This window comes from Setaria viridis, chromosome 7, assembly GCF_005286985.2.
Source record: "Setaria viridis chromosome 7, Setaria_viridis_v4.0, whole genome shotgun sequence".
NCBI lineage: Eukaryota > Viridiplantae > Streptophyta > Magnoliopsida > Poales > Poaceae > Setaria > Setaria viridis.
This window is the reverse complement of record NC_048269.2, coordinates 20,451,710-20,476,190: the sequence shown is the minus strand read 5'-3', so window position 1 is coordinate 20,476,190 and position 24,481 is coordinate 20,451,710. Positions and strand designations below refer to the sequence as shown.

The 24,481-nt window shown below is 49.4% G+C and overlaps 3 protein-coding genes, 1 long non-coding RNA gene and 1 pseudogene across 5 annotated transcripts; 2 read left to right on the top strand and 3 right to left on the bottom strand.

Annotated features, from left to right (window-relative positions):
• Positions 1-961: 961 nt before the first annotated feature.
• LOC117863547 (deoxymugineic acid synthase 1-D) lies at positions 962-2,439 on the bottom strand. Of its 2 annotated transcripts, none has more exons than XM_072295414.1 (3): positions 2,062-2,439; positions 1,543-1,975; positions 962-1,435 (listed from the first exon to the last, which is right to left on the bottom strand). In XM_072295414.1, exons 1-3 carry the CDS (start codon positions 2,400-2,402, stop codon positions 1,208-1,210), a joined length of 1,002 nt encoding a protein of 333 aa, XP_072151515.1. In that variant the 5' UTR covers positions 2,403-2,439; the 3' UTR covers positions 962-1,207. The 2 variants fall into 2 exon arrangements, with proteins under 2 accessions (XP_072151515.1, XP_034603215.1); XM_034747324.2 differs by having other exon boundaries at positions 1,543-1,966; positions 2,062-2,433.
• Positions 2,440-2,786: 347 nt separating this feature from the next.
• LOC117863548 (uncharacterized) lies at positions 2,787-5,412 on the top strand. Its single transcript, XR_004642248.2, has 3 exons — positions 2,787-3,063; positions 3,867-3,938; positions 5,186-5,412. It is a non-coding gene; the product is annotated as an uncharacterized lncRNA (long non-coding RNA).
• Positions 5,413-6,627: 1,215 nt separating this feature from the next.
• LOC117863544 (non-functional NADPH-dependent codeinone reductase 2-like) lies at positions 6,628-9,302 on the bottom strand (annotated as a pseudogene).
• Positions 9,303-14,366: 5,064 nt separating this feature from the next.
• On the bottom strand, positions 14,367-17,609 carry LOC117863543 (uncharacterized). Its single transcript, XM_072295309.1, has one exon. The coding sequence runs from the start codon at positions 17,607-17,609 to the stop codon at positions 14,367-14,369; it is 3,243 nt and encodes a 1,080-aa protein (XP_072151410.1).
• Positions 17,610-18,836: 1,227 nt separating this feature from the next.
• LOC117863537 (laccase-19) lies at positions 18,837-22,817 on the top strand. The gene is made up of 5 exons (XM_034747313.2): positions 18,837-19,127; positions 19,828-19,979; positions 20,969-21,210; positions 21,296-21,418; positions 21,536-22,817. Exons 1-5 carry the CDS (start codon positions 19,020-19,022, stop codon positions 22,699-22,701), a joined length of 1,791 nt encoding a protein of 596 aa, XP_034603204.1. The 5' UTR covers positions 18,837-19,019; the 3' UTR covers positions 22,702-22,817.
• The last annotated feature ends 1,664 nt before the right edge of the window (positions 22,818-24,481 follow it).

Sequence of the window (24,481 nt, the reverse complement as noted above, 5' to 3'; positions counted from 1 at the left end):
TATTCTCTCTCACCTCCGCATCACCTGGCGAAATCGCCAGCGCCGTTGGAGACGGCCGTAGTTGGAACCTAAATATCCTGCGATGCAGTAGTGCACAAGTGCGCTACACTGTCCAGAGTTGGAGTACTACCTCCAGCAAGTTGAGTCTTATCTGTACAGGTAGCTGTCACTATACATATGTCAGGGCCAGGCGGGCATCCTAGTTCAGCTGATTTGGTCTTAGTCAGAATAGTCGCGAATCCTGTCCATCTTTTGGAAGGAGGAATCTTATTAAACTTTCAAAGCTCTCCTCTGTCGGATCCAACATCGTCTTCCTCCTCCGCTCCTCTGCCTTGCTCGTTTTCTCGCCCCGCCGCTGTTCCGCACGCGCCACCGCTTACTCCTCCGGCAACATCCACTCGCGCCGTCATCTGTTGTCACCATAGTCCGCTCCTCTGCCACTTCGGGAATCCGTTTTAGGGTTCGGGGTTGTCGAGGGCTTCTATTCCCCGACGGACCAGAGGGAGCAACGGGGTGGCCGGCCGGCCCGACGGTGGTGGCGGACGCGGGGCGGGGAGGCAAGGCGGCGGGGACGCTGCCAGCGGGGCGGTGGGCGATATCCGATGGGCAAGGTCGGGGCAGGGGCGTTGCGGTGATGCCACGACGAAGCCGCCCCCCGCCGGAGACGAAGGGAAGCCGGTGGGGGCGGGGGCGTCGCGGTGATGGTCAGAGACAAGGACGAAGCAGCGGCGGTGGCACTAGGATCTAGCGTGCGCGTGTTGGGCCGTACTGGGCCATGCGATGCTTGGCCGTTCTATCTTCCATTCGATGTATAGGAGCCCCAAAATAGTGGGTACGGTGGAAGAAAACGAAGGAAAACTCACTGTCATTTCTGGGAAAAACAGCGACATCTCTGGAGGAGAAGAAATACTAGTACTAGCCAGCACTTATGGTCGCCAATCATTGAAGAACTAGTGCTATATGAATTTACAATGAATTCATATTTTTATATCAAAATGAAGTCTGGAAATGGTGGCTACAATATTCACTGAAATGAGTGAAGATGGGAAATGACACCGACACGCAGCGGTACAAACGATGAAACTACCTTATTCAAATGCACTATATATTACATGTTAATAGTGACACTTGGGTTTATGATGCGTAGTTCTCCCCCATGTTCGAGAAAAAAACAGAGTGATGCCGGGCGGGGCATTTTTCAGTGCCCCTACTCTTCAACGTCCAGATCTGCTGCATCAACTGAAGTGAATTCGCCCTCTCGCGAGAACAAGTCTGTACCCTTTACAACCTTCTTCTGCGGGATTTGGCTGATCTTGAGCCGGTCCTCGTCAGTCAGCTCCCAGTCGAAAATCTCTAGGTTTTGCTTGAGCCTCTCCATGTTGTAGCTCTTGGCGATGGACGTCACTCCCTGCTCATATATCCATCTCAGTGACACCTGAAGTACAAGAAGATCGAGCGCACTGTAAGCAAGAAAGGGATACATGTATAGAACTGGAACGGAACTGTCGTCGCAGGATTGCAGCAGGCTTTTACACAGCGTACCTGTGCGATGGTTTTCCCTCTTGCCTTGGCAATCCCTGCGAGCACATCGGACTCCAGCACGGCGTTGCCCGTCCCGCCCCAATTCTGGCCGCCCAGCGGCGAGTAGGCCGCGACGTGGATGCCCTTCTCGGCGCAGTAACCCCTCAGTGTCCGCTGCTGCCACACCGGGTTCAGCAACACCTGGTTCACCGCCGGAGGGATCGTGGTGGCGGCCAGGACCTTGTCGAGGTGCTTGGTGGTGAAGTTGCTCACGCCGATCGCCTTGGCGAGCCCGAGCCGGTGGCACTCCTCCATCGCCAGCCACACGCCCTCGAAGTCGAACGGCATGGCGTCCTCCTTCTTGGCCGGGAACGATGGCGGCACGGGCTTGATGCAGATCGGCCAGTGGATCAGGTACAGGTCCAGGTACTCCATCTGCAGGTTCCTACATGCTCTTACAAGTCGCATCATGATCATCAAGGGGAGATGTTAAGATGATCAGGTTTAATTGCAAGCGCTACCGGGACGGGAGACTCTTACTCCAGGGTTTGACGGAGGGCCGGGAGCACGAGGTCCGGGTGGCACTGCGTGCACCACAGCTTGGACGTCACGAACAGCTCCTGCCGTGACGCGACGAGCCCGCGCCGCACAGCCTCGGCCACGGCGTCGCCGAGCGGCTTCTCCGTGCCGTATATGTAGGCGGTGTCGAAGTGGCGGTAGCCCACCTCGATGGCAGCCAGCACGGCGTTCTTGGTGGCCTCGGGCACCAGGGTGGGTGCCGCCGTGCCCATGCCGACCGCCGGCATCGGCCTCGCGTTGCCCGACCGCAGCGCCACCTCCGGCACCGCCGCCGCCACCGTCGCCGTTCCCTTAGACGCCATGCCGATGCGCCTCTCGGATGGAGAGCTCTTGTGGATGCTGCTTGGTGTGATAATTTAAGTATTAGATGGTCTTGAGCTTGCTGCACTTGGTTACACTTTCGCTTTCTCGTAGTAGGTGATCAAGCACTGTCGTTGATCAGGAAAGGTCCTTTTTGAGTAGTTCCTAGTAGCGACTTTGTAATAATATTCGATCAATCAATCTCAAAAGAAACGATGAACCAGAGTGAGGTTGTCACACCATTTGATGGCGGCAGCACACCATCATCACTTTGGTAGCTTTTACAAAGTTAGTCAAACACTTCTTCATGCCACTGTCATGGCTCCATGGAAACACATGATCGAAGCAGGCATTTGGTAGGCTGGACCACCCTTCGGCTAGGCCAGATGGTGCAGTGGGTCATGATTGGTAGCCACGACGGAGTCGGGGGCCAGGCTCAGCATATGCAAGAGAGGCTTCCCAGCCAGCATTGCGTGGAACGCCAGAAAGGAAAGAGGAAGGAGGAGAGAGAAAGGAAGCGGAGGAGGAGAAGAGGAGGAGGGAGCGAGGAGGAGATGGCGCCCGGGAGCCCGAAGCCGCCGCCACCTGAGCGCTGCCCGAAGCCGTCCGAGACCACCATCCACCGCTCGCCACCGAAGCCGTTCCCCTGCGCCAAGCCTCGCTGTGAGCTCGCCTTTCCTCGCCCCCTTGTTCTCTAACCATAGACGCCGTAGGAGTAGCCGCCACCGCCGTTTGCTTTGCCGGCCCTCGGGGGCTCGGACTAGTCAAGCCGCCGCACGTCGTTGCGCCGTGCCATGGCTGGGAAGCCCCGGGACCGCGCGCGCGCCGTGCCATGGCTGGGGAAGCCCCGGTACCGCGCGCACGCGCGCGCGAGCTCGAGCCTGCCCGCGCCGCGCGCCTACGGGCGCCAGGCCGGGGGCCGAGTGCCGGCCGGGCCGCCTCGTGTCCGCGCCGTGCACGCTCGCTCGCCCGCTCGCCACTGCGCGCGATGTCGCTTCGCGCCGCGACACCGTGGGCGCGGTCACCGCGCGCCATCAGCCGCGCCGCCGCTGTGGCCCACGTGGTAAGCTGGGCCCACTAACAAGCTAACCCATGGTGCCCATTGTCGGGTGGGGCCCACGTTGAGTTGACCGGGTCAATGCTGACATCAACATGACGTCAGCGAGACTCGTGGCACCCCACGGGCTGCCATGTGGATTAATTCCCCGCTCACACGTGTCCCTTTTAATAATATTATCTGAAATTGTTAAATAATTAAATAAATCCTTTAATCTTTAAAAATTCATAACTAATTCATTTTAACTTCAAAAAATATGAAACCAGTTGCATTAAATTCGTAAAATCGAGCCCGTGCTGTTTGTAGCTAGTTTGGTATTATTTGGATCTTCTAAATTTGGCTTTTAAGGAGTTTTTGCCTAGATGTAATGCTATTAAATTTACGCTTCGTTGTATCTTGTTCTGTTCAGAACCGAGCTACGACTAGAAAGACCTTTAAGACCCCGACTACGCCGAGGAGAACCCACTCGACTATGGACAAGGTATCATGTCACTCCCAATCATATAGATCATGCTTAGTTGCTAGCGCTTTACTTATATTGCTTGATGATGATGCATTGCATAGCCAATGTTTTTAGCTATGCCTTGATAATTGTTTATCCTATTTTCCTTGTTTACCTACTTTTGTGGACTAGCTACAGACCCCTAGCTAGTCCACTGCTCATTTATCCATATACATGCTTTTGAGTTATGGATGTGCATTTGCCATGGATTCGGTGATGGAATTCCTTGAACACTCGCGCATGTTTTGGGTGAGTGTGACTCTTTGATGTGTTCTTGGTGGGAGCAAGCCATGGTTGGTACTGAGGAGTGCCTTGCCGGGAGAGAGCTTTCTGGACTCTCTCCATACCCCATACCTGTGGCGGGTATCTTGTTTGCTACTGAGGAGCAGGTGGCGTACTTGTACGTTGCAGTTGCCTTGGCATATACTTGTTGGTAGAGTGCTTCCTCTCAGCTGCTTAAGGACCGAGTCAGTTTACCACCAGTCACGGCAGCTACTTTTCGTACTTACCACTCGCTTATGTTATGGGCGGGGTTTGGTCCGAGACTAGTAGTGGATAGTGCTCTGTCTGTAAGCGGATTGGAGGATCGTGTAAGAAGTCCGAGACGTTGGCCTACTCTGACCAGACTGCACCCCAGCATGGGTAGGTTTCACAGCTTCGAGATCCTCACTGGTGACGGCGTGCCCTACAGCTGAGGACGGTTCCAGACTCGAAGAAATAGGAGAGAGCTATCCACTTACTAGGGCTCTAGCTGTTAGGTGGGGTTTGGATGGATCGCTACTTTTCAGGCTCCATCCGTGCGGCTACAGTTGTACAACCTCTGCAGAGTGTATAAAGCTATAGCTATAGTCCGTGTCCACTGGTTATGGACAATGTTGTTGACTACTGCTACTTTTGACTAGACTTCTCTTATGCTTCTACCTTCCCCTTTTTGAGATAGGCCGGCATTTGCTGTTGAGATGTGAAGAGAGGGAGCTCTCACATCGCCTAGTGTGTATGGGTGTTGGACCCTTGGGTGATGGATCCGGTGATTTGTGCTGACTTGCTTGTTTGAGGTGTTGACCTCGGAGATGATGTTGCTTTGCTGCTTCCTTGATTGCTGCTGCTGCTGTTGCATAAACCCCTACAGTTATATATAGGTTTTACTCATGCATATAGTATAATTCCCCCATTTTCTTAGCTTGCTGCTTTTGGGAGTTGACATGAACTACCCGCTTCTCGGGTAGATGGTGGTTTTTTAGGGTCGGAGCCCGACAACGATGACTGGGAAGACAAGGGACCATTCTTCGCTCGAGTCACCTCTGGAGATGGAGTTCGCCATAGCTTATGTTTCCGCTGCGTAGATGTTTTACCTTTCTTGATTCAACCCTGATGGACTTGTACCGGCATGTGCCGCTGAGATGTACTCGTTACTCATGTTATCTATGATATTTGTACTCTGTTTCTCTTTCTATTTCTGTGTTGGTATAGATTTGTACTGTCTGAGATAGGGATTCACACGTGATAGCCTTCCTAGGACTATCACCGAGGTGCGTGGGCTTGAATTCTCAGAAATAGGAATTCGGGTTCGTTTCAGCCGCCGTGGGCATGAAGTTGCGCAGGGCCGCAACGGTTCGAAGGAGGCGGCCTGCAGTGGCCGCGTGGGTGCACGGAGGAGGCAGCCTGTGGGGGCTGCGGCGGTGCTCCCCCACCAGCTCCCGAGGCTGCCGTCTCGACCACCGCCATTCACCATGTACCCACCGCCGGCGCCCGCAGCCCCATCCCTACTCGGCGCTCATGGTCCCGTCCCCTCTGCCAGCGCCCAAGGCCACCATTCCCGCCACACGCTCGAGGCTGCCATCCCACTGGGCACCTGTGGCCGTCCTCCCAACCACGTGCCCGCGGCTGCAGTCTCCACCATCGGGCGGCCGCCATCCCCTACGTCGTTCCTCACGCCCCCCTTCCCCACTACCGGCCAGCTCATGCTCAGAAGAGATGGTGGTAACTCTAACACATCCACAATACAGGGTTAGCCCACTTCATCGTACAACATATCAAACAAAATCACAGCTCGGTGCAATTTCGAAACTGCACCAGCCAGGCTCAGAGCGAGCTTGGCTGAGAGGCAGTTCAGGCTGGCAAGCGCCCGAAGCTTCAGAAAGAATGCCAACACGGAAGCATCAATGTTGGAACGTATGCTGTGGTGCACTGCTACCCACGGCACCAGTACGTGCATAGCGCGCTGCACCGATAACAGATGCTACAAACCGAGCCTTATCTTGCAGTAGGTTGTTGCCGGGCTATGAGCAGAGCAACGCACGATCTAGTGCCGGACGGAGAGCAGTGCAGCACCGGACACATTCGAACAGTAAGAGGTTTACATGATACTCGAAGAATGGACCTTCCATGAAACAACAAAATCAATTCTTGTCACCACTGCAATGAATGTAAAGCGACTCGAGAGACATCCAGTCAATTTTATGCTGGTTTGCATTCATTGTATATTCTAGATTTGTATGCAAACCACATTGTATATGCTGCCATTTTTATTCTGTTCCGCGAGGTGTACTGACAATTCAAAGTGGCAGTATGGCTTTGCAGGAATTCCTACCTGCTTTGAGTACATACCTTATCAAACAACCAGTACCACCAAAATTTTCAGAACACTGCAACTAGATGGAGATTGTGGTTACATTTCGAGAACATCAATCTCGGCAAGGTCCACGCTGGAGGCGCGATCCCCATCTGTTCCTCTTGTGCTGCGATATCTGATTAATCTTGAAACGGTCTTCATCGCTCAGTTCCCAATCGAAGATCTCCATGTTCTCCTTGAGCCTCTCCCTTTTTAGGCTCTTGACAACCATGCTGGCATCTTGCTCGTAGATCCACCTCAGAGAAACCTAGTGGGAGAACGGAAACTAGTTATGCTGCTAGGTGCTAACATCGCGGGAAAAAAAATCAGGGGACTCCAACACATTAACAGTGTTGAGTCCATAATGTTTTCACCTTTTATTCTATCATGTATTAGATGGTTTGCCATGCTGCTGCCTAAAAGGTTAGTAGTTTTCTAGTGCTTCTACGCTCACACAAGTCTAATTTTCCTCTCTTTTTCTCCAGTAGTTGAGATCGCAGGGTCCCTCGGTTTAGGTTCTTTTCCTTTTGTCCTTTCCTAGTTGTGCTCTCCTGTGGAGTTGCTTTTTTCTAAGTCGTGAATTGTAAGTTGCTTTTGTATCTTTTTTTTTTGTTTTGCTCTCTCTTCTAATAAAAAATCGGCAAATCTCTTGCCGTCCATTAAAAAAAATTGAACAAACCTAGTTAGGACTATACCAGCAGCTACATGTGTGAAAGCATTCTCATTGAGAGATGTAGTTCGTACCTGAGCCACTGACTTTCCTCTAGCCTTCGAAATCTCTTTCAGAACATCAGAGTGTAGTACTGCATTTGACATGCTTTGGCCTCCAAGGGGAGAATATGCAGACACATGAATGCCCTTGTCTTTGCAGAACTCAATCAGTTTTTTCTGCTGCCAAATCGGATTCATTTCAACCTGCAAAGGCCATAAACACCAATGCTGACATGCCAAATGATATGGTATAGGTATACTTGAGGCTATACAAACTCGTTCTTAATTCAGGTCATTTTTAATTGATTTCACATTTATGATACCGTTTCCAACATTTTCTGATTTTAAGAAAACATAAAACTTGTCAATTGGCTTGCTTCCTTTACTTAAATAAAACTGCCACTGAATAGTCCATTTCAAAAATATGGGGAAATCCCATACCATCCATAACCATTTTCTATTTCGCCTTCATCCCGTCCATATACAAAAGTTATTTAGAAATGAGAATTCATTAAACAGCATTCAAGTTATATATCTCCTAAGTAAACTACTATCCTGTTTTTTTCCTTCATATGGAGTATAATTTTGCACTTTTACCAATCAAAAAAAGGATTGCAAAAATCTGAAAGCAAAGATTGACAACTAACGACAGGTTTTTGAAATTGTCACCATTAATTATCTACTTGACCAATACAAACCTGATTAACTGCTGGGGGGATTTCAGCAATGGCAAGTAGCTCTTGCAGCTTCGTTGTCGTGAAATTGCTGACACCAATCATTCAAGCAAGGCCAAGCCGATGGCATTCCTCCATCGCCCGCCACACGCCGCTCAGGTCCACGGGCATTATGTCCTCCCTTTTAACTGGAACTTGCCGGGCTTCACAGCCATTGGCCATTGAATCAGGTACAAATCAACATATTCCATTTGAAGGTTCCTACAGAAGAGGTGAGAATCTTGATTGATTGCCACCAAACGAAACCAGTTTCAGTTTATGAGTTTTGGTACTCCAGGCTTCCCGGGGTTGGATTGCAAGAATTTTGTTACCATTTTCAAATTGTTTTCGCCTATTATTTCAAGAACCGAGATTTGAACCATAGAGAGTTTAGTAGATTCTATTCTAGTACTCCCTCCATTCCAAATTACTATTTGTTTTGACTTTTCCAGATACATCACTTTTGCTACGTATCTAGGCATACCATATATCTAGTTCCATAGCAAAGTTATGAATCTAAAAAAAGTCAAAACAAATTGTAATATACGACAGAGGGGAGTAGTTGATACCGGATCTCTAAAAAAAATAGAGGCGAGCAAATTTTAAGCGGCCCAGGAAACTTACTGCAAGCTCTCCCTGAGGGACGGGAGCACGACGTCCGGATGGCACTGCGTGCACCACATCTTGGTCGTGACGAACACGTCCTCCCTGGATGCCACGATCCCGCTCCGTGCCGCCTCGGCCACGGCCTCACCGACGGCCCGCTCTGAGCGGTAGAGCACGGCGGTGTCGAGGTGACGGTAGCCGAGCTCCAGCGCGGGCGAGGACGGCGGCCCTGACGTCTGCCTCCACGAATGGGGACGATGCCGTGCCAAGACCCACCGCCGGCACCCGACGACCGGCAGCGCCAGCCAGGAACTCCGGGATCTTGGAATAACCGGTGCCGACCCTCCCTGCTTGTGATGCCATGGCCGGCGCCGCCTGCGTGTTCCGCGTTCTATTGGGGATATGGACAGGAGCTATAAAAGAAAAGGAGAAAGAAAGTGGTCTCGTGACGCGTGACCAGCGAGACCCGACCGGTGTTAGCCCAACTCCAATCCAACCGAGCGAGATTAGGGGTCGTTTGGTTCGTTGAAGAGTTTGGTTGACAGGTAAGCTTGTTTTGAGGCTTGTGCTGGCAAATAAATTCCTTATTATCACGGAAGAGCTAATCCAGCTCGTCTAGACCAGCAAGGCAAGGCTTGCTCTACGCTGGCAGTGTAAGGCAAACTTGCCTTAGAACCAAACTGACTTAGGCCTGGCTAGAGTTTGCCGGAGGCCTGGCCCATATGCTTAGAACGTTGACGGTGATCAAAATCCATACTTGTGCGACTAGCAATAGGAAGGGGTCTAGACCTCATAAAGCTGTTGTGCGTGTGAGAAGATGAAGTAGTGCCAGCTGTGAATTATCTGTATTCAGGCTCCTGCAAAACTAATTCTCGTGGTCCATATAGGTATATAGATGGAAACTAATCATATTGTATCATAATACAATCCTTCGGATCCGTATCCATATACTCTAGCATCCCCTGCAGACTAGAGTGGAAATCGATCGATGACTACACTCAAATAGATATATGGTAGTCTTTTTGTTGCTAAGATAGCCAAGAACGTTGCATTGTGGATTTCGCGGCGACATCTGCTCCAACTCCAAGACCTGTAAAGCGTGTGTCAGAAGGGAAGAAAACTTAGCAGAGCAGAGCTCTCAAGGGCTTAGAGCTGATAAGCTAGCTGCGACCGGCGAGCGGTTGATTAAAAGCAAGCAAGTATCGTTGCAAGATATTCCTATGAAGCGTGCACTATGGCGAGCACCGATGATCAGTGTTCCGGCGCCCTGAAGCCCTTGCCGGGCGGCTACGGGCCGCCGGTGATCGGAGCCGTGCGCGACCGCGGACCGCCTCGACTTCTACCACTTCCGGGGCCAGGACAGGCCGACAGGTACTTCGAGTCCCGCGTCCAGCGCTACGGCTCCACCGTCGTCCGCATCAACGTTTGATGCCGCCGGGCCCCTTCACGGCGTGCGACCGGTGCGTCGTCGCGGTCCAGGACGCCAAGAGCTTCCCCGTCCTCTTCGAAATCGACGAAATTCGTGAAATTTCGTGAATTTTTTTTCGGTCGAATGGTATTTGCTCAAATTTATGCCTGTGTTGATGCTTGAGGCAAGTAGCATAATAGATTAACACAGGCAGCAGACCTACTTTTTTTTTTGAAAGGAACGGTAAAAGTTTTGCCGTAAATTTTATTAGAAGAGAAAAAAAGGAAAAAGGAACAAGTCTGTACAACAGGCAGTATCTCATCTACTGCCGTCCAAACTCAACAAAACAACAACTCCCAAGCAAACTAGACAACTAAATTCCCTGAAAACTGAAGAACGAAAGCAAGAAACAGTGCTACAATTCCGGTGCTTCTTTCACCAGCTTTATATTTAGTTTGACGAGGGTGATCGAACCAGCGAGATGCTCGACTACTGATTTGTTGGTCCTTGTGTAGCGAAGCTGAATTGTTGGGCGTCTTCTTTGATTAAGTACGCTACCTCTTCAGTTGATTTGGATTCATGATTAAAGACTCTCCTGTTTCTTTCCTTCCATATGTTCCACCAGAAATAGATGATGAGGCCATCAAAGGTCGGTCTCGTTTGCTTATCCAATTTTGCTCTGCATTTCTTCCACCATCCACTTACCGAGGGGGTTGAATCACTTGCTGGTAGGCCTTGCAGGCTATACCAGGTTGTAAGCTTGGACCACACTGTCTTAGTGTATGGGCAATCTTTGCAAATGTGTGTTGGTGTTTCGGCTTCAGAGTTACATAGTTTGCATTGGGGGTCATGCGGCCAGCCTCTCTTTGCCAGGTTGTTAGCTGTGAGAATCTTCTTGTGTAGCAGGATCCATGCGAAAAAACGACATTTGGGTTCGGTCTTTGCCTTCCATATCGGGCATATATTTTGTGTCTTTGTCTTGCCCTGAAATTGTATGCGATAAGCACTCTTTGTTGTGTACTCTCCTGTCTGTGTCCATCTCCATGTGATTTGGTCCGCGCCCTCTGGGTCACGTTCTAGTAACTGAATTTCTTCCCATAGATTGACATATTCGCAAATTTCATCCTCGGTTGTCAGCGGGCAGACCTGCGCAATCCAGAAATTGTTTCATAGTGCTTGTTGTACGGTGCAATTTTTTCTTCTTGATTTAATGAAAAGTGACGGTGCCAAATTTTTTGGTGCTCTCCCATCGAGCCAGCTGGAATGCCAGAAATTCGTCCTTGCTCCCTTGCCCACTTTGACTATTGTTGACGCATTGAATAGGTCTTTATCAGTTTTGTCACAAGGGATCTCTAGTCCCGCCCATGATTTATCGTTGTTTCTCCACTGGAACCAGAGCCATCTCATTCTGAGTGCCCTTGCTAGTCTTTCGAGATCTAGGATCCCTAGCCCTCCAAGGTCTTTAGGTGTACATACCGTCGGCCAATTGATTAGACAATGTCCTCCGCTTACTTTCTCTGGTTCCTCTCCTTTCCATAGGAAGCTTCTTCTTAGTCGATCTATTTGCTTGATGAGCCATTTGTGAGTAGGAAAAACGGTCAGGTGGTAAATTGGTTGAGCTGTGAGGACACTTTTAACTAGTGTTTCGCGCCCTGCTGATGATAGCAATTTTCCTTTCCATCCTGACAGTCTGGCACCGACCTTGTCAATGAGGGGCTGGATGTCCATTTTCCTTAGTTTACGTGTGTGCAATGGGAGTCCTAAATATTTTCCAGGAAAAGCCGCCACTTTGCCCGGGAAGTCCACCAAAGCCTCTGAGATTAATTCGTCATTGCAACGGATGGGGAAGATTTCTGTTTTGCTCAAGTTAACTTTTAGGCCCGAACAATTTCCAAAGGTTTGTAACAGTTGTTGCATGCGATACAGTTCTTGTCGATCTGGGTTAGCAAAAAGTGCTGCGTCGTCTGCGTAGAGTGAGCATCTCAACTTGGCTGCCCGCGGGAGGATTGGATGTATGATGTTTGTGTTTGCCGCAAGTTCTATTATCCTGTGGAGTGGATCTATGGCCAGGATGAACATCATCGGGGAAAGGGGGTCTCCTTGTCTCACTCCTCGCGCATGCCGGATTTTTTTCCCTGGAGTACCATTGAGTAGCACTCTAGAGGTTGAAGTGGCAAGTAGTATTGAGACCCAATCTCGCCATCGTTGTCCGAAACCCAGTGCCTCCAATACTTCAAGGAGAAAGGCCCAGCTCAATGAATCAAATGCTTTTGAGATATCCAACTTTATGAAGAATGCTGGCCTTTTAGCCTTGTGCAAGGCTTTGATTACACTTTGTACGTAGATAAAATTGTCGTGTATGCATCTTTTTTTGATGAAGGCGTTCTGGGAACCGGAGACAAGCTCATTTAGCCTCGGAGCCAGTCTGTCCGCTAGCAGTTTAGTTATGATTTTGGCGAGGCTGTTGATAAGACTAATTGGCCGAAAATCAGATAGGTTGGTGGCGTCCTCTTTTTTAGGCAGTAGCACAATGTTGGCTTCATTGATAAGGTCTAAACGTCGTGTTCGTAAGGAGTGGAAGGCCTGGAGTGCCGCGACTAGGTCCGCGCCTATGATGGGCCAGCATTTCTTATAAAATAGGCCGATGAAACCGTCCGGTCCTGGTGATTTCTCTGTCGGTAAGTGCTTGATCACATTTTTTATCTCATCCTCTTCAAAAGGATCTTCAAGTTCATTTAGATTATGTGGTTGGTATCCCAAATTGGTCCAGTTTAGACTCAACGTTCGTTCTTGCGCTTCCCCAATTAGGCTCGTGAAGTGTTCATACACTGCTTCTTCTTTTTGCTGATGATTAGTAGTTGGGCCCAGATTGGTATTTAACATGGGGATGTGTAGTCTTCTCTTCCTGTTATTTGCGTGTAACATGAACAATCTGGTGCATGCATCTCCTTTTCTTATCCATGTCAGTCTGGAGTGTTGTCGTGCCCTGGCTCTTTGGATGGCCGCCAGTCCATCTGATTTTGCCTTTAGATATTTACGGAATTCAAGCTCCGCTAGTGTCAATTGTCGTTGTTCCTGTGCGGCGTCCAGGAGGAGGAGAGCCTCCTTTGCTATGGCTAATCGTAATGCTAGATTGCCCAGGTTTTGCCTTTTCCATAGCTTAAGTGCTTTTGATGCTCGGATGAGCTTAACATGCATTCGCAGAATGGCGTCCTGCGTGTTGACTGACTGATTCCAAACCCCCTGAATTATTTCCATGAATCCTGGCATGGACACCCAAAATGATTCAAATCGGAAACCAGTGTAGTGTTGCCGTGCCACGTCCCCTGTTAAAAATAATGGGCAATGATCTGATCCCATGGTCGGTAGAGCTTGCAGGTCGGAGTTTGGAAAGAGGGTATGCCATTCTGGTGTTCCGAAGAATCGGTCGATTCTGGTAAATGTTGGCGAATCTTGTTCGTTGCTCCACGTATATCTTCTGCCCCGTAGGTCTAATTCCATGAGTTGGTTTATGTCAAGAACTTGCTTGAATCTTCTCATGAGCCCTCTATTTAGTCTACCGTTGTTTTTGTCTTCGGCCTTGTATATCAGGTTGAAGTCTCCCACTATTAGCCAACGTTCAGGGACTTGGTCTTTTAGATTCTTTAATTCATCTAGGAAGTTCAATTTTTCCTGGTCGCTCTGTGGTCCGTAAACCCCCGTGATCTTCCAGGACGTATTGTCCGCTTTCATGGTAATGGTCGCGGATAGTGTGTATGTCGTAGTGAGGGTGTCATGTAGACGGAAATGCCTATCCGCTGCTGCTAGGATGATGCCACCCCTTGTGTCGTTGGCTGGTAGGGCGACAAAATTTTTTGCAAAATCTTGTCCCAGCGTCTCATTGATAAGGCGTGTTGTCCAATGGGCTATTTTAGTTTCTTGAAGACAAATGATTGTTGCCCCTGATGAGATGATCGTATTGCGCACACTCGCTCTACGTGCAGCCGCGTTTAATCCTCTGACATTCCAGCATAGTATGTTACAGTCTTTTTGCGACATAACAATGATTATCAACTTGCACAGCTTGAGTTGTTAAAGGGATTGTGCCGATGGGGCTAGGCGTAAAGGCCTGATACAAACCCACGATGGGGCTAGACGCAAAGGTCGGATACAAAGCCAGGCACCAACAAATCACCGTCGCGGGCAACTTGACGAGCTTCATGGACGTCGACTCTAGGCCCGTCGTGGTCCAAATACCGCTGAAGCCGTAGGACCCCATTAAAATTACACACCGAGGGAAGTTCTGAGTTTTCAATTTAAACATGCTAATAAAAATATAACGACTAAGAGACTGGGAGGTCGAGACTGGGAGGCGATGGTCATGCCTCCATTGTCTCTACAGGCGCCGGCGTCACCTTGCCTTTCTTCTTGCTCCTAGGCTTGTTTCCTTGCTCCACCAGAGTCTGGATCGCAGCCATCTTCATGCTTGTCAAAGGCTTCGGGAGATGCTGCGTAAAATTATCAAAGTCAGGTTTATCTTGGTGCGGTGCTTTTGGTGATAATTCCCCCAATTTGCTAATCAGAATACTCTGTGCAAGCTGAATGCTATCTTTGCCTGAGTGTAGCTTAGCTTTGTCTGCTAGGCGTGAGCTCTTCCTGTGGCTAGGAGCTGGAATGTTTCCATGGCTTTCTTGCTGGATGGGATTTACTCTCGGTGGTGTGTGCAAAATGGGAGCAACTGGTACATGTGAGATGAAATTAAGGAAGCTGGTCATGTCGTCCACCTGGTCTGTCTCCCTATCAGCTAGCACATTTTCAGAGTTATTTGATCTGTTTGTGGAGGTGGAGGCGTCTGCTCTGCTTGGTTCCTGGGTTTGCACTCTCACAGTATTAGCCACTTGTAATGTGTGTTCAGGAGGTTCAGTGGTAGCGACTTCAGGCGAATCGGATGTAGTGGCAGTGCTGAATGTTAGGTTTGTGTTTACTTCAGTAGGTTCTAGGATCGTTGGAGATGGCTGTGTAGGAGACTCAAGAGTTTGTGCTTGATTTTCTAATTGAATTATCTTATCCCACAAACATAATTCATGACTTGCAGTGGAAAGTTCAGTTGTAGGATTGTGCACCTCAAATGGCTTGAAGCTGAGTGTGCTGCTGTCAGTGTTGATGCCGCCAACTGGGGATGGGACTGGAGTCCAACCTGGCGCCTCCAGCATATCCAGGATGCGCCGCTCCTTGGATGGGAACCCTGCATAACAGTGAGTGATGAGCATTTCTTCTCTCATTGGATCACTCCTTTCCATTGCTTCCTCTGCTCTGTCCTGGGGGATAAGGGCCTCATCTGTGTAGCACTGGATAGGGAGATGCAAGGACTCACCCAAGATCTGTACCATTGGGTTGGCGAAGGTGACACTCTTGAGGGGGCCCTTCTTCTTGTGCCATGTCAGGTTGCTGCTGTCCGGTGGCCCAACCCTGCTACGGTGGCCGGTGTAGTCGTGGTTGCTGTCGCGGTAGCGGTTGGAGCTATAGCAGTCGTCCACTGTCCCCCGACAGCGCGTCATTCTCCCCCAGGCGGAGTTGCTGCGGTGGCGACGCACGCCACGCTGGAAGTTGTCATCGTAGTCGTCTCTGTCGTGTCGTGGTCGGTAGTCCCGTCCTGTGTGGTCGTCGTGGCCCTGGCCGCTGCGCCGTTCTCCGAGGGAGTCAGCTGCCCCGTAGTTCCAGAGGAACTCCCGGCGTGGCTTCCTGTAGTGTCCGCCGCCTCCACCCCTCCCGTGGAGGAAGGAGAGGTCCTCCACCACATCCAGATGAATGTGCAGCTTGTAATTGTAGGCCCCTTTGAAGCCCCTGGGTGGGTCAAGGTGCATCTCGACGAGGTTGCGGGGGACGTCAATGGGTTGCTGCTCCCTGTCAGGATCAGTAACGGTTAGCAAAACCTTCTTGGGTATCTTACTTGGGTTGGATGACCATGCCCACAGGTCATATGTCCTTGTGCGTTCCTGGCGGCGTGACTGTTCCTCGACGAAGTGGATGGCACAGTGTTGGCCGATGACTTGGGCTGCCACCGCCTCGGACCAGGCATGGACCGGCATGCCCTCAATACGCAGGCGGACTCTGTACTCCAGCTTGCTTTCCACCGCGTTTCGGCCTTCAGACCATGGCTCGAAGTTGAACACCCGTCCTCTGTTGCGGATGCCACGGTGATGGAGGACGCGGTTGTATGCTCTGCAGTCGGAGAAGAACACCAGGTACTGCTCGGGGAAGTGCTTGACGACGCGCACCTCATGACGGTTGATGTGGAGCTGCTCTTCGAGGGCTTCGACGACGTGGTGTGTTCCGGTGTCGTGGCTGTTGCCATTGAGCCAACAGATCGCCGACCTGCCCACCAACGCCTCCCTCCTGCGCTTGATTGATCCGGTTGCCGTGACCGCGCAGAAGGCCTGGTCCGGGCGAGCACGCGGGTCTCCCGGGTACGCCGCCATGGGGGTGGACTCCCCCTTTGCTGCTTGGAGATAAGAACGGTCGGCCGTGCGAGTGGCCTGGCCGGCCTGGGTTGAACGAGGAGGAGTGTGGCTGTGCTGTTGTTGCTCTGGTGAGGGTTGCTTATATCGATTTCTTCGGGATGGGCAGGAGAGGGCTTGGTGCCCTGGCTTCAAACATCTCCAGCATTTAGCTTGGTAGTTGCAGTGTGCTACTCTGTGCTGTGTGGAATAGCAATTAAGGCATTTGCCTTTGACGTGCTCCCTGTACTTCTTCCTTCGTTCTTCCTGGCCCGGTTGGTGGTGTTTTGAATCTTCTCTTGAATGTGTTCCAATCTTTCTCCACCAGTAGGGTGCTTTGACAATCTGGAAGCCGTGTTCTTCCAGCTGTGCCTCTGGCTGCCAGTGACGCTCTGTTCGCCTGGGACACTCTTGTTGGGAAGGTCGCTTGGATCGTTCTTGGTAATAGGAAGATTGCCTGCCTTGTGCCCCTGATACTCTCGAGCATTCACCACTCTGGAACTTCCAATTGCCTGTGGTATTACTCCTTTCTCTCGCTGCTAGCTGAATTGAATGTTGCCTCGGTCTTGCTTCAGCTACCTGCCCTTTCCCCTTCTCTGAACTGATGGACTGCTTCATCTCTCTCCCCATAACTCGCGTACCTTGGGGAGTCTGTGCCGTGGTGACGTCCGCTGGTGGATTCTGCGGGATCTCCCTACTGGCGAGCCGTTGGAGGAGATCCTTCACCAGGGGGTCTTCATCTGGCCCATCAAGTCTCGCCCCTGGTCTTGTCAGAGTGATGTCCGCCTGTAGGCGCAGATCTTGGGTGAGATCCGGAAGAATGCTGTCCTCCGGCCTTGCTTGATGATCTTGGGAAGGAGCATCCTCATCTTGATGGTGGGCCGCCGCTGGTGTCAGCTCCTGCACACCGGTGTCCTCGACTGGTCCTTGATACCTTGCTTGCTCTTGGCATGACTCGATCTCGGTCCTTCTCGGTTCTTCCGCTACAAAGGTTGGGTGGATTTGTAGATCGTCGCCAGGCGCATCCTGATCTGTGGTGGATTTGGTGTGGTTGTTGGCCGGGATGGTGGATTTGGGCGGCGAGTGGGTTTCTGGTGGGTGGTCGCCATGGGAGTCGCCTCTCATGCTGTTTCGCTACGTGGACAAAGGGCAGGATCTGTACCTTATCCAGTGTATGTGATACCAAAAGATTGAGTTGATTGCAGCAGACCTACTAATTGATGCCCTTTCGGAGCAAATTGGGCACACTGCCTTTCAGATTTGGCAGAGATATGCATATGCTTTACCTGTTTTACTGACCACAATTGTGGCATCGCTGGACGACCCGATGCCGTCGGCTCCATTGGACAGCCCAGCAAGTTCCTTCCCTCGCCTTGTCTCGCAACTCCTATGCCTCGTCCATCACAAGCCTACACTGTGAGTACATTAGAAATGTGATGTGATCTTTCTTTTGGATCCACACGTTATTTTGTAATCTGCAACGACTGTAATAATATTATCTGCTATTTAACTAAATGAAGCCACTATGGGCACCATAAAAGTTTAAGATGCCACTAAACACGTTTATGGTGTATAACACATATATATCAGGACGGGACTATCTTCTGTATACCGCGAGCGAGTACCGTCTAGAGGGAATCCTCGTCGTCTTGACCTCAGCAGTTTTGTTTTGTTTTTGTTTTTGGTTCCTTACCCTAGAGGGAGGCGCGGTAGAGGTGTAGGACCGGCGCTGGAGAAGACTTGAAATTAGAACATGGTGTGGCAAAGGGCGGTGCTGCCTGCTGCCACGCGCCGTCCGAGGATGAGTAACAGTGACAGCTGCTGGAACCATACAGAGATACAGGTTATTAATAGCCTCTATTTTCTCCATGATTTTGGTAATTCAGCAGCTTTGACTAGCTAACGGCACAACGAAATGGTCTGACGCGCGTGCAATGCAACTAATTGTTTTTTCCCTCCTGAATCCTGTTGCCAAAGTCATGCGAATTGACACCCTTATTAATAACTCAGCTGAAAAAACTTGCTACGACATGGACTTAATCAAAGTATTACTAACAATCGAGTTTCCGCACTGTATGCGTTTGGTTATTGACGGCTGCTAGCTTCCTGTGTTTTCCTAACCTAGTTCTTCTCATGTGCGTCACTTTGCTGGCCACGTACTGTAGCTTCCAGGGGCGTTGCACCCTTTCGGTCGTCATATATCTTTTTGACTGAATATATCACCCGCAAAAAAAGAAAAAAACAAATTCTGACTGAACATAATTTCAAAGTAGATGTCAAGGTTGTCATATATCTTTTTCAAGAATATGACGCAGCTTCTGACCGAACCCTAGTAATAACCTTTGGCTTTGTCTTTCCTCGGGATCTTCGCTTAGACGAGTACACGAGCGAGCAATCGAGCATCCACCTACTTGCGTCTATATAAGGCCTTGGGGTTTTGGTGAATTAAGCAAACCATGACATGAGCACGCTGGAGAAGAAACATTGTAGAGGCATAGAAGTAGAGACATAGAGGAAACAGCACCAAAGCAAAAGATGAGTAAGATGCTTCCCATTGCAGCAGCCCTCTTCTTCTTCTACGCCGCCGTGGCCCTGTCTGGAGCTGCAAGTAGCGAAGCGGCGGTGGTTGAGCACACGTTTGTTGTGAGTAGTAATGCCTTCTGCTCGGGCTTCTTTTCAAAATATTTAAGAAAATCTGAAATAATTCTTGAGTACCTAGAACACTTCTACAATTTTTTTCTTAATCGCATAACAAATATAATTCAGTGTGAGTAGCAATTTATATTTTTTCTACACAGGCCATGAATAGGCAAAAAAAATTAATTAAGAAAAATTCAAATGCAAACACAGTACTAAAACATTTTTAGGGGTGATTATTTGAAACCTCTTTAAACCACTCCTAAAGAATTTAAAACAAGGGGCTATAGTTATGTACTTCTTGGCGCTGACATACAGTTTTGTCCCATCCAATTAATTAAGATACAACCTCTGTTCCAAATTTTAGATCATTTTAGCTTTTTCCTAAGTTAAGCTGCTCTAATTTTAACTAATTTTTTTTAGAAAAAACATATTAACATATGCAAGAGCAGATAAATATACTATCAAAATATATTTCATGGTGAATTTAATAAAACAAACTTAGTAATGTTGGTGCATTTTTCTGCAGCTTTGTCAAAGTTAGAAAAAAATTGACTTGGGAGTTAGGACAAAGTTATTAGTTTAGCATAAGTCAATAAATAAAATTTTGATAAGACACTGAAAGCTACGCAGCCCTTTTCACCTGAAAGCCTGCTTGATTGTTTATTGACCTGAAAAGGGTATAATCCAGCGCAACTACTTGCAGGTAAAGCAAGTGTATATGCGACATCTTTGCAATGATACCCTGGTCACGGTTGTGAATGGTCAGTTTCCCGGTCCACCGGTAGAGGCTACGGAAGGAGACACGGTTGTTGTACACGTCGTCAACGAGTCACCCTTTGAAATAACAATTCACTGGTACGTATGTCCCCAAGATTGCAACATTACTTCATATCATGTGGAAAGGTAAAACAACTGATTTCAGGTAACAACAATAAGAATACTTCAGAATTCGGTTTAATTATTAGCTTATGCACGGTTACATAATCCTTTATTCCTCAGTTTAACCTATAGCACAGATAGAAATTAATCCAATGGTTTCCGCTCTCGACTAAAAATATAATAATTATATTAAGTATCAGGATGTACAAGACATGGTCAAATTATCTTTTTGTTAGGGATTGATACAATGCTTCATTCTGCCTTGAATTAACTCGAGGTATGTATGCATGATGCGTGTCACCATGTAGATCATGTATACATGTTCGGAGGAAGAGATGAGAATACCTATTTTCCATGTTAAATATGTTACTCAAACTCTAAACTTACATCTAAATTGCCAATACATGCTATTATTAAAAATAACCTACATATGTCATTATGAAAAATCATCCCAAAGTACACGAATATATAATTCTAAATTATATATTCCTGTCATGTTAATAGGCAACAAATACTAACTTATTAAGTTATATATATGCATCAGTGTATCTTTTGTGTCACCATGTCCATGCATACTTGTTTGGAGAAAACAATAAGAATATCGATTTCTTGTTAAACACGTAGCTCAAACTAAGGGTTCAATCAGTTAAACACATCTAGAGGTGTGATGCAAAGTGAAAAAAATATGAATATGGATTAAAAAGTATATAGAATAATTACTAACTAAAGTCTATCATAAATTAGAGAGAGCTCAAGGTAATAATTTTCATTATTAGCTACGGGTCTTAATATTTTTTGAATTTCTAAAATTATGTCTCCCAAAATGTCAAAATTGTTAGCTCGCGCTGGAGCACGGGATGATAGCTACTAGTTATCATAATCTGGATTAGGTCAATCTCTTCTCGATACTTGAGCTACCACCAAGTCAACAACTAAACATCTTCTTCTCTTGTAATAATACACAGGCACGGTGTAAAGCAGCGATTAACATGTTGGGCCGATGGCGCCGGAATGATAACACAGTGCCCGATCCAGCCAAACACGACGTTCACCTACCGGTTCAACGTCGACGGCCAGGTGGGTACGCTGTGGTGGCACGCCCACGTCTCCATCCTCCGGGCAACCCTGCACGGCATCATCGTCATCCGCCCAAAGTCTAGCTCCTACCCATTCCAGAAGCCTCACGTGGATGTTCCCATCATCATAGGTAATCGGGTATCTAGTAGTAGAATGATGCATCTCTAGCCAGTTTTTGCTGTATTCTGATCTTGTTCCATCGACCTTGCTTGCAGCTGAATGGTGGCAGAGAGATTTGATGAAAGTGGACAAGAACTTCTCCATGGGGGGCTCATTCAGTGACAACCCTGCTGCAGCTACCATCAATGGAAAGCTCAGTGATCTCTACAACTGCTCCGGTAAAATACTGTCCCAGCGCATACATATATGTTCCTGCTACATCTTCAAGTCTTTTAAGAATTTAACAACAAAAACATACAAAATAATGTACCCCGGCCGTGAGCCTTGTTGTGCAGGGGTACGAGAAGACAACTTCGTTCTGAACGTGGAGCACGGGAAGACGTACATGCTCCGGCTAGTGAACGCGGCGCTCTTCTCCGAGTACTACTTCAAAGTCACCGATCACAAGTTCACGGTGGTCGGCTCCGACGCCAACTACGTCAGGCCATACGCCACCGATGTCGTCGCGGTTGCGCCTGGAGAGACGATCGACGTCCTCATGGTCGCTGACGCCCCACCTTGCCGCTACTACATGGTCGCACTGGCCAACCAGCCCCCGGCCCCGGACCCCCAGATTCCGGTGTTCATGTCCAGAGGGATAGTGCAGTACAGAGGCATCCCACTCGACGCAGACAAGTGCAGGAACGAGCCTCTCATGCCTGAGATGCCTGATCAGCACGACACGCTCACGACGTTCTACTTCCATGGCAACCTATCAGGCCTGCCTGGTCACCCGTTGCTGCCAAAGATTCAAGGTCGCGTCGACGAGCATCTATTCATTTCGCTCGGCAAGGGCAGCATCTGCAAGGGGAACAAGCCATCCTGCAGGAGGGGAGGAAACCCCGAGTCCATAGAGGTGGCCTACATGAACAACGTCTCCTTCCGTCTCCCTGAGAAGATGTCACTGCTCGAGGCGCGACACTACGGCAAGATGAACGGTGCCGGTGCCGCCGTGGTGGTGCAGGACCTGCCTAGCAGGCCTCCAAGGGCTTTCAACTACACCGACCCGGCGCTGATCCCGGTCGTCCCCGGCGGCGAGCTGGAGCGGCTCGAGGCGACGCGGAAGGCGACGACGGTGCGGCGGTTCGCGCACAACGCCACGGTCGAGGTGGTGTTCCAGAGCACCTCGACGATGCAAAGCGACTCCAACCCGATGCACCTCCACGGGCACGATTTCTTCGTGCTCGCGCAGGGCCATGGCAACTACGACCCGGCGAAGGACGTGAGCAGCTACAACGTGGTGGACCCGCAGATGAAGAACACGGTGCAGGTGCCAAGGCTTGGATGGGCTGCCATCCGGTTCGTCGCCGACAACCCAGGGGCGTGGTTCATGCACTGCCACTTCGAGTTCCACATTGCCATGGGCATGGCGACGGTCATCGAGGTGGCCAACGGGCCCATGCTGGGTGACACTCTGCCCCCGCCGCCTTCAGATCTTCCAAAGTGCGAAAACAAGAACTAAGAAAATAGGGAAGTCCAATACAGTATTCGATGCTGCGAATAGGAAAGCAGAAGTTTAGTTACTACGGAGCTTGCAGGAGTTGGACATTTGACAGATCTGTTGCCTTCTTTATTGAATAATTCTGTTTTGTGACAAAAGTAATATAATTTCAAATAAATTGATTATGTTTGGTTTTTACTTTAAATACAAGAGTTATTTACATTGCTTTTTTATTATAAGAATATTTTTTTCGTGTATCAAATATGCATGGTGTATAAGCAAATCTACACTACTCCTATACTAAAACCCCAAGATTTGAAGCAATTCTAGGAGATTTGGTACTGTTTAATTATTTATGTGATCCATGTAAGTGATTCCCACGCACAAGTATACATGTGGCCCAAGATAACGAGCCCCATGGGATCCACGACCGGTAGTCCTACAACAGATGGGTCACCTGGACATTTATTTTATAGTTTGTAGAGTAACATTGTTCAAAACGACAACGGCTTATAAGTACGCTGATGGACCCATCTACTTACTGTCTATGGATTTTATGGAAAGTAACTCTGATTCAAAATAAAAAAAAGTCGGTTTGTATAGTAGGTTGAAGCCCATCCTCATTGAAGAAGGTGACCTGAAGGTCCATCTGGCTTCTAGCTGGACCATCATCGTGGCCGAGGCATCCCTAGATCTAGCTCACTGGAGAGGCAGCATTACGTCTTACGTGAAGTTTCTTTCTTAGGTCCTGTTTGGAAGAGGGGTGCTAAAGTTTAGCACTCCACTTTTAACACCATTTTAGCACTTGAGGTTCCAAACAAGTGTGCTAAAAGGTGAGTGATAAAGTTTAGCACACCCAATTTCATTAGCACATCAAAGGGGCGATAAAACCTGCTAATAGTGCTAAAAGTGGTCCCCAATCCCACATTTTCCCTAGTTGCCTCCCCCTCTCCTCTCCTCTCTCCTCCCCGCCGCCTGCCTCTTCCGCCTGGCCCCGCTGCCTCTGCCGGCCGTGCCTCCTCCGCCCGTCCCCGCCGCCTCCGCCGGCCCTGCCTCCTTCGCCCGGCTCCACCGGCCCTACCTCCTCCGCTCGGCCATGGCTCATTCGCCGGCGTGCCGATCTGAAGGGGGCGCGAGGGAGGAGCGGGGAGGGAGGCGGCGGCGGCGGAACTGGAGCTCGGTGAGGAAGTGGTTGGCCTTGACGACGCAGCGCGCGCCGATGGTCCCGAAGCCCGGCTGCCGAGGAAGGCATAGGTGGCAGCCATGGTGGAGTTCCGCTTCTTCGCCTGCGGCTGCTCCCCGACGGCCACCGGTTCCTCCCGCCCGCTCCGTCACCTGCGGCTGCTCCCCAGCGGCCACCGGTTCCGCCGCGGCCGCGCGGCCCTGCGCTGTGGGTAAGCGCGACACGCTTGATGGAGAAAAGGAAGCTAGCTAGGATTTGTTCAGTGGGGTAGAAGAGCAAAGGGTTATAATTGTCTTTTGGAAATTAATGTGCTATAATTTAGCACACCATCCAAACATTCCAAGGTGCTAAACTTTAGCTCTTCATTTGAGGGTATCCAAACAGGGCTAAATTTATGGTTGTTGTGGCTGCATCTCTCTTCAACTTCAAACATCCGATTTGAGTTAGTGTACTTGTTTCTTTTCGTTTGGGTTTTCAGCGTCGTTGAGACCGTACTGAACAACACGCGTTACCGGGCAAGGCCCGCCCAGCACCTCGAGTTCAATCTCGCCCGTCTTGTTTGGCCTCACGGACGCCGATGACCCACGCGGAGCTTCAATACATTGATCCTCTTGTTCT

Excerpts from the sequence above, each read along its gene's own strand:
- LOC117863547 (XM_072295414.1), bottom strand. The coding sequence starts at position 2,402 with ATGGCGTCTAAGGGAACGGCGACGGTGGCGGCGGCGGTGCCGGAGGTG. Across the intron at positions 1,976-2,061 it reads GCCCTCCGTCAAACCCTGGA|AGCATGTAGGAACCTGCAGA; the intron begins GTAAGAGTCTCC and ends GCGACTTGTAAG. Across the intron at positions 1,436-1,542 it reads GAGGGAAAACCATCGCACAG|GTGTCACTGAGATGGATATA; the intron begins GTACGCTGTGTA and ends CTTGTACTTCAG.
- LOC117863543 (XM_072295309.1), bottom strand. The coding sequence starts at position 17,609 with ATGAGAGGCGACTCCCATGGCGACCACCCACCAGAAACCCACTCGCCG.
- LOC117863537 (XM_034747313.2), top strand. The coding sequence starts at position 19,020 with ATGAGTAAGATGCTTCCCATTGCAGCAGCCCTCTTCTTCTTCTACGCC. Across the intron at positions 19,980-20,968 it reads TTTGAAATAACAATTCACTG|GCACGGTGTAAAGCAGCGAT; the intron begins GTACGTATGTCC and ends AATAATACACAG. Across the intron at positions 21,211-21,295 it reads GGATGTTCCCATCATCATAG|CTGAATGGTGGCAGAGAGAT; the intron begins GTAATCGGGTAT and ends CCTTGCTTGCAG.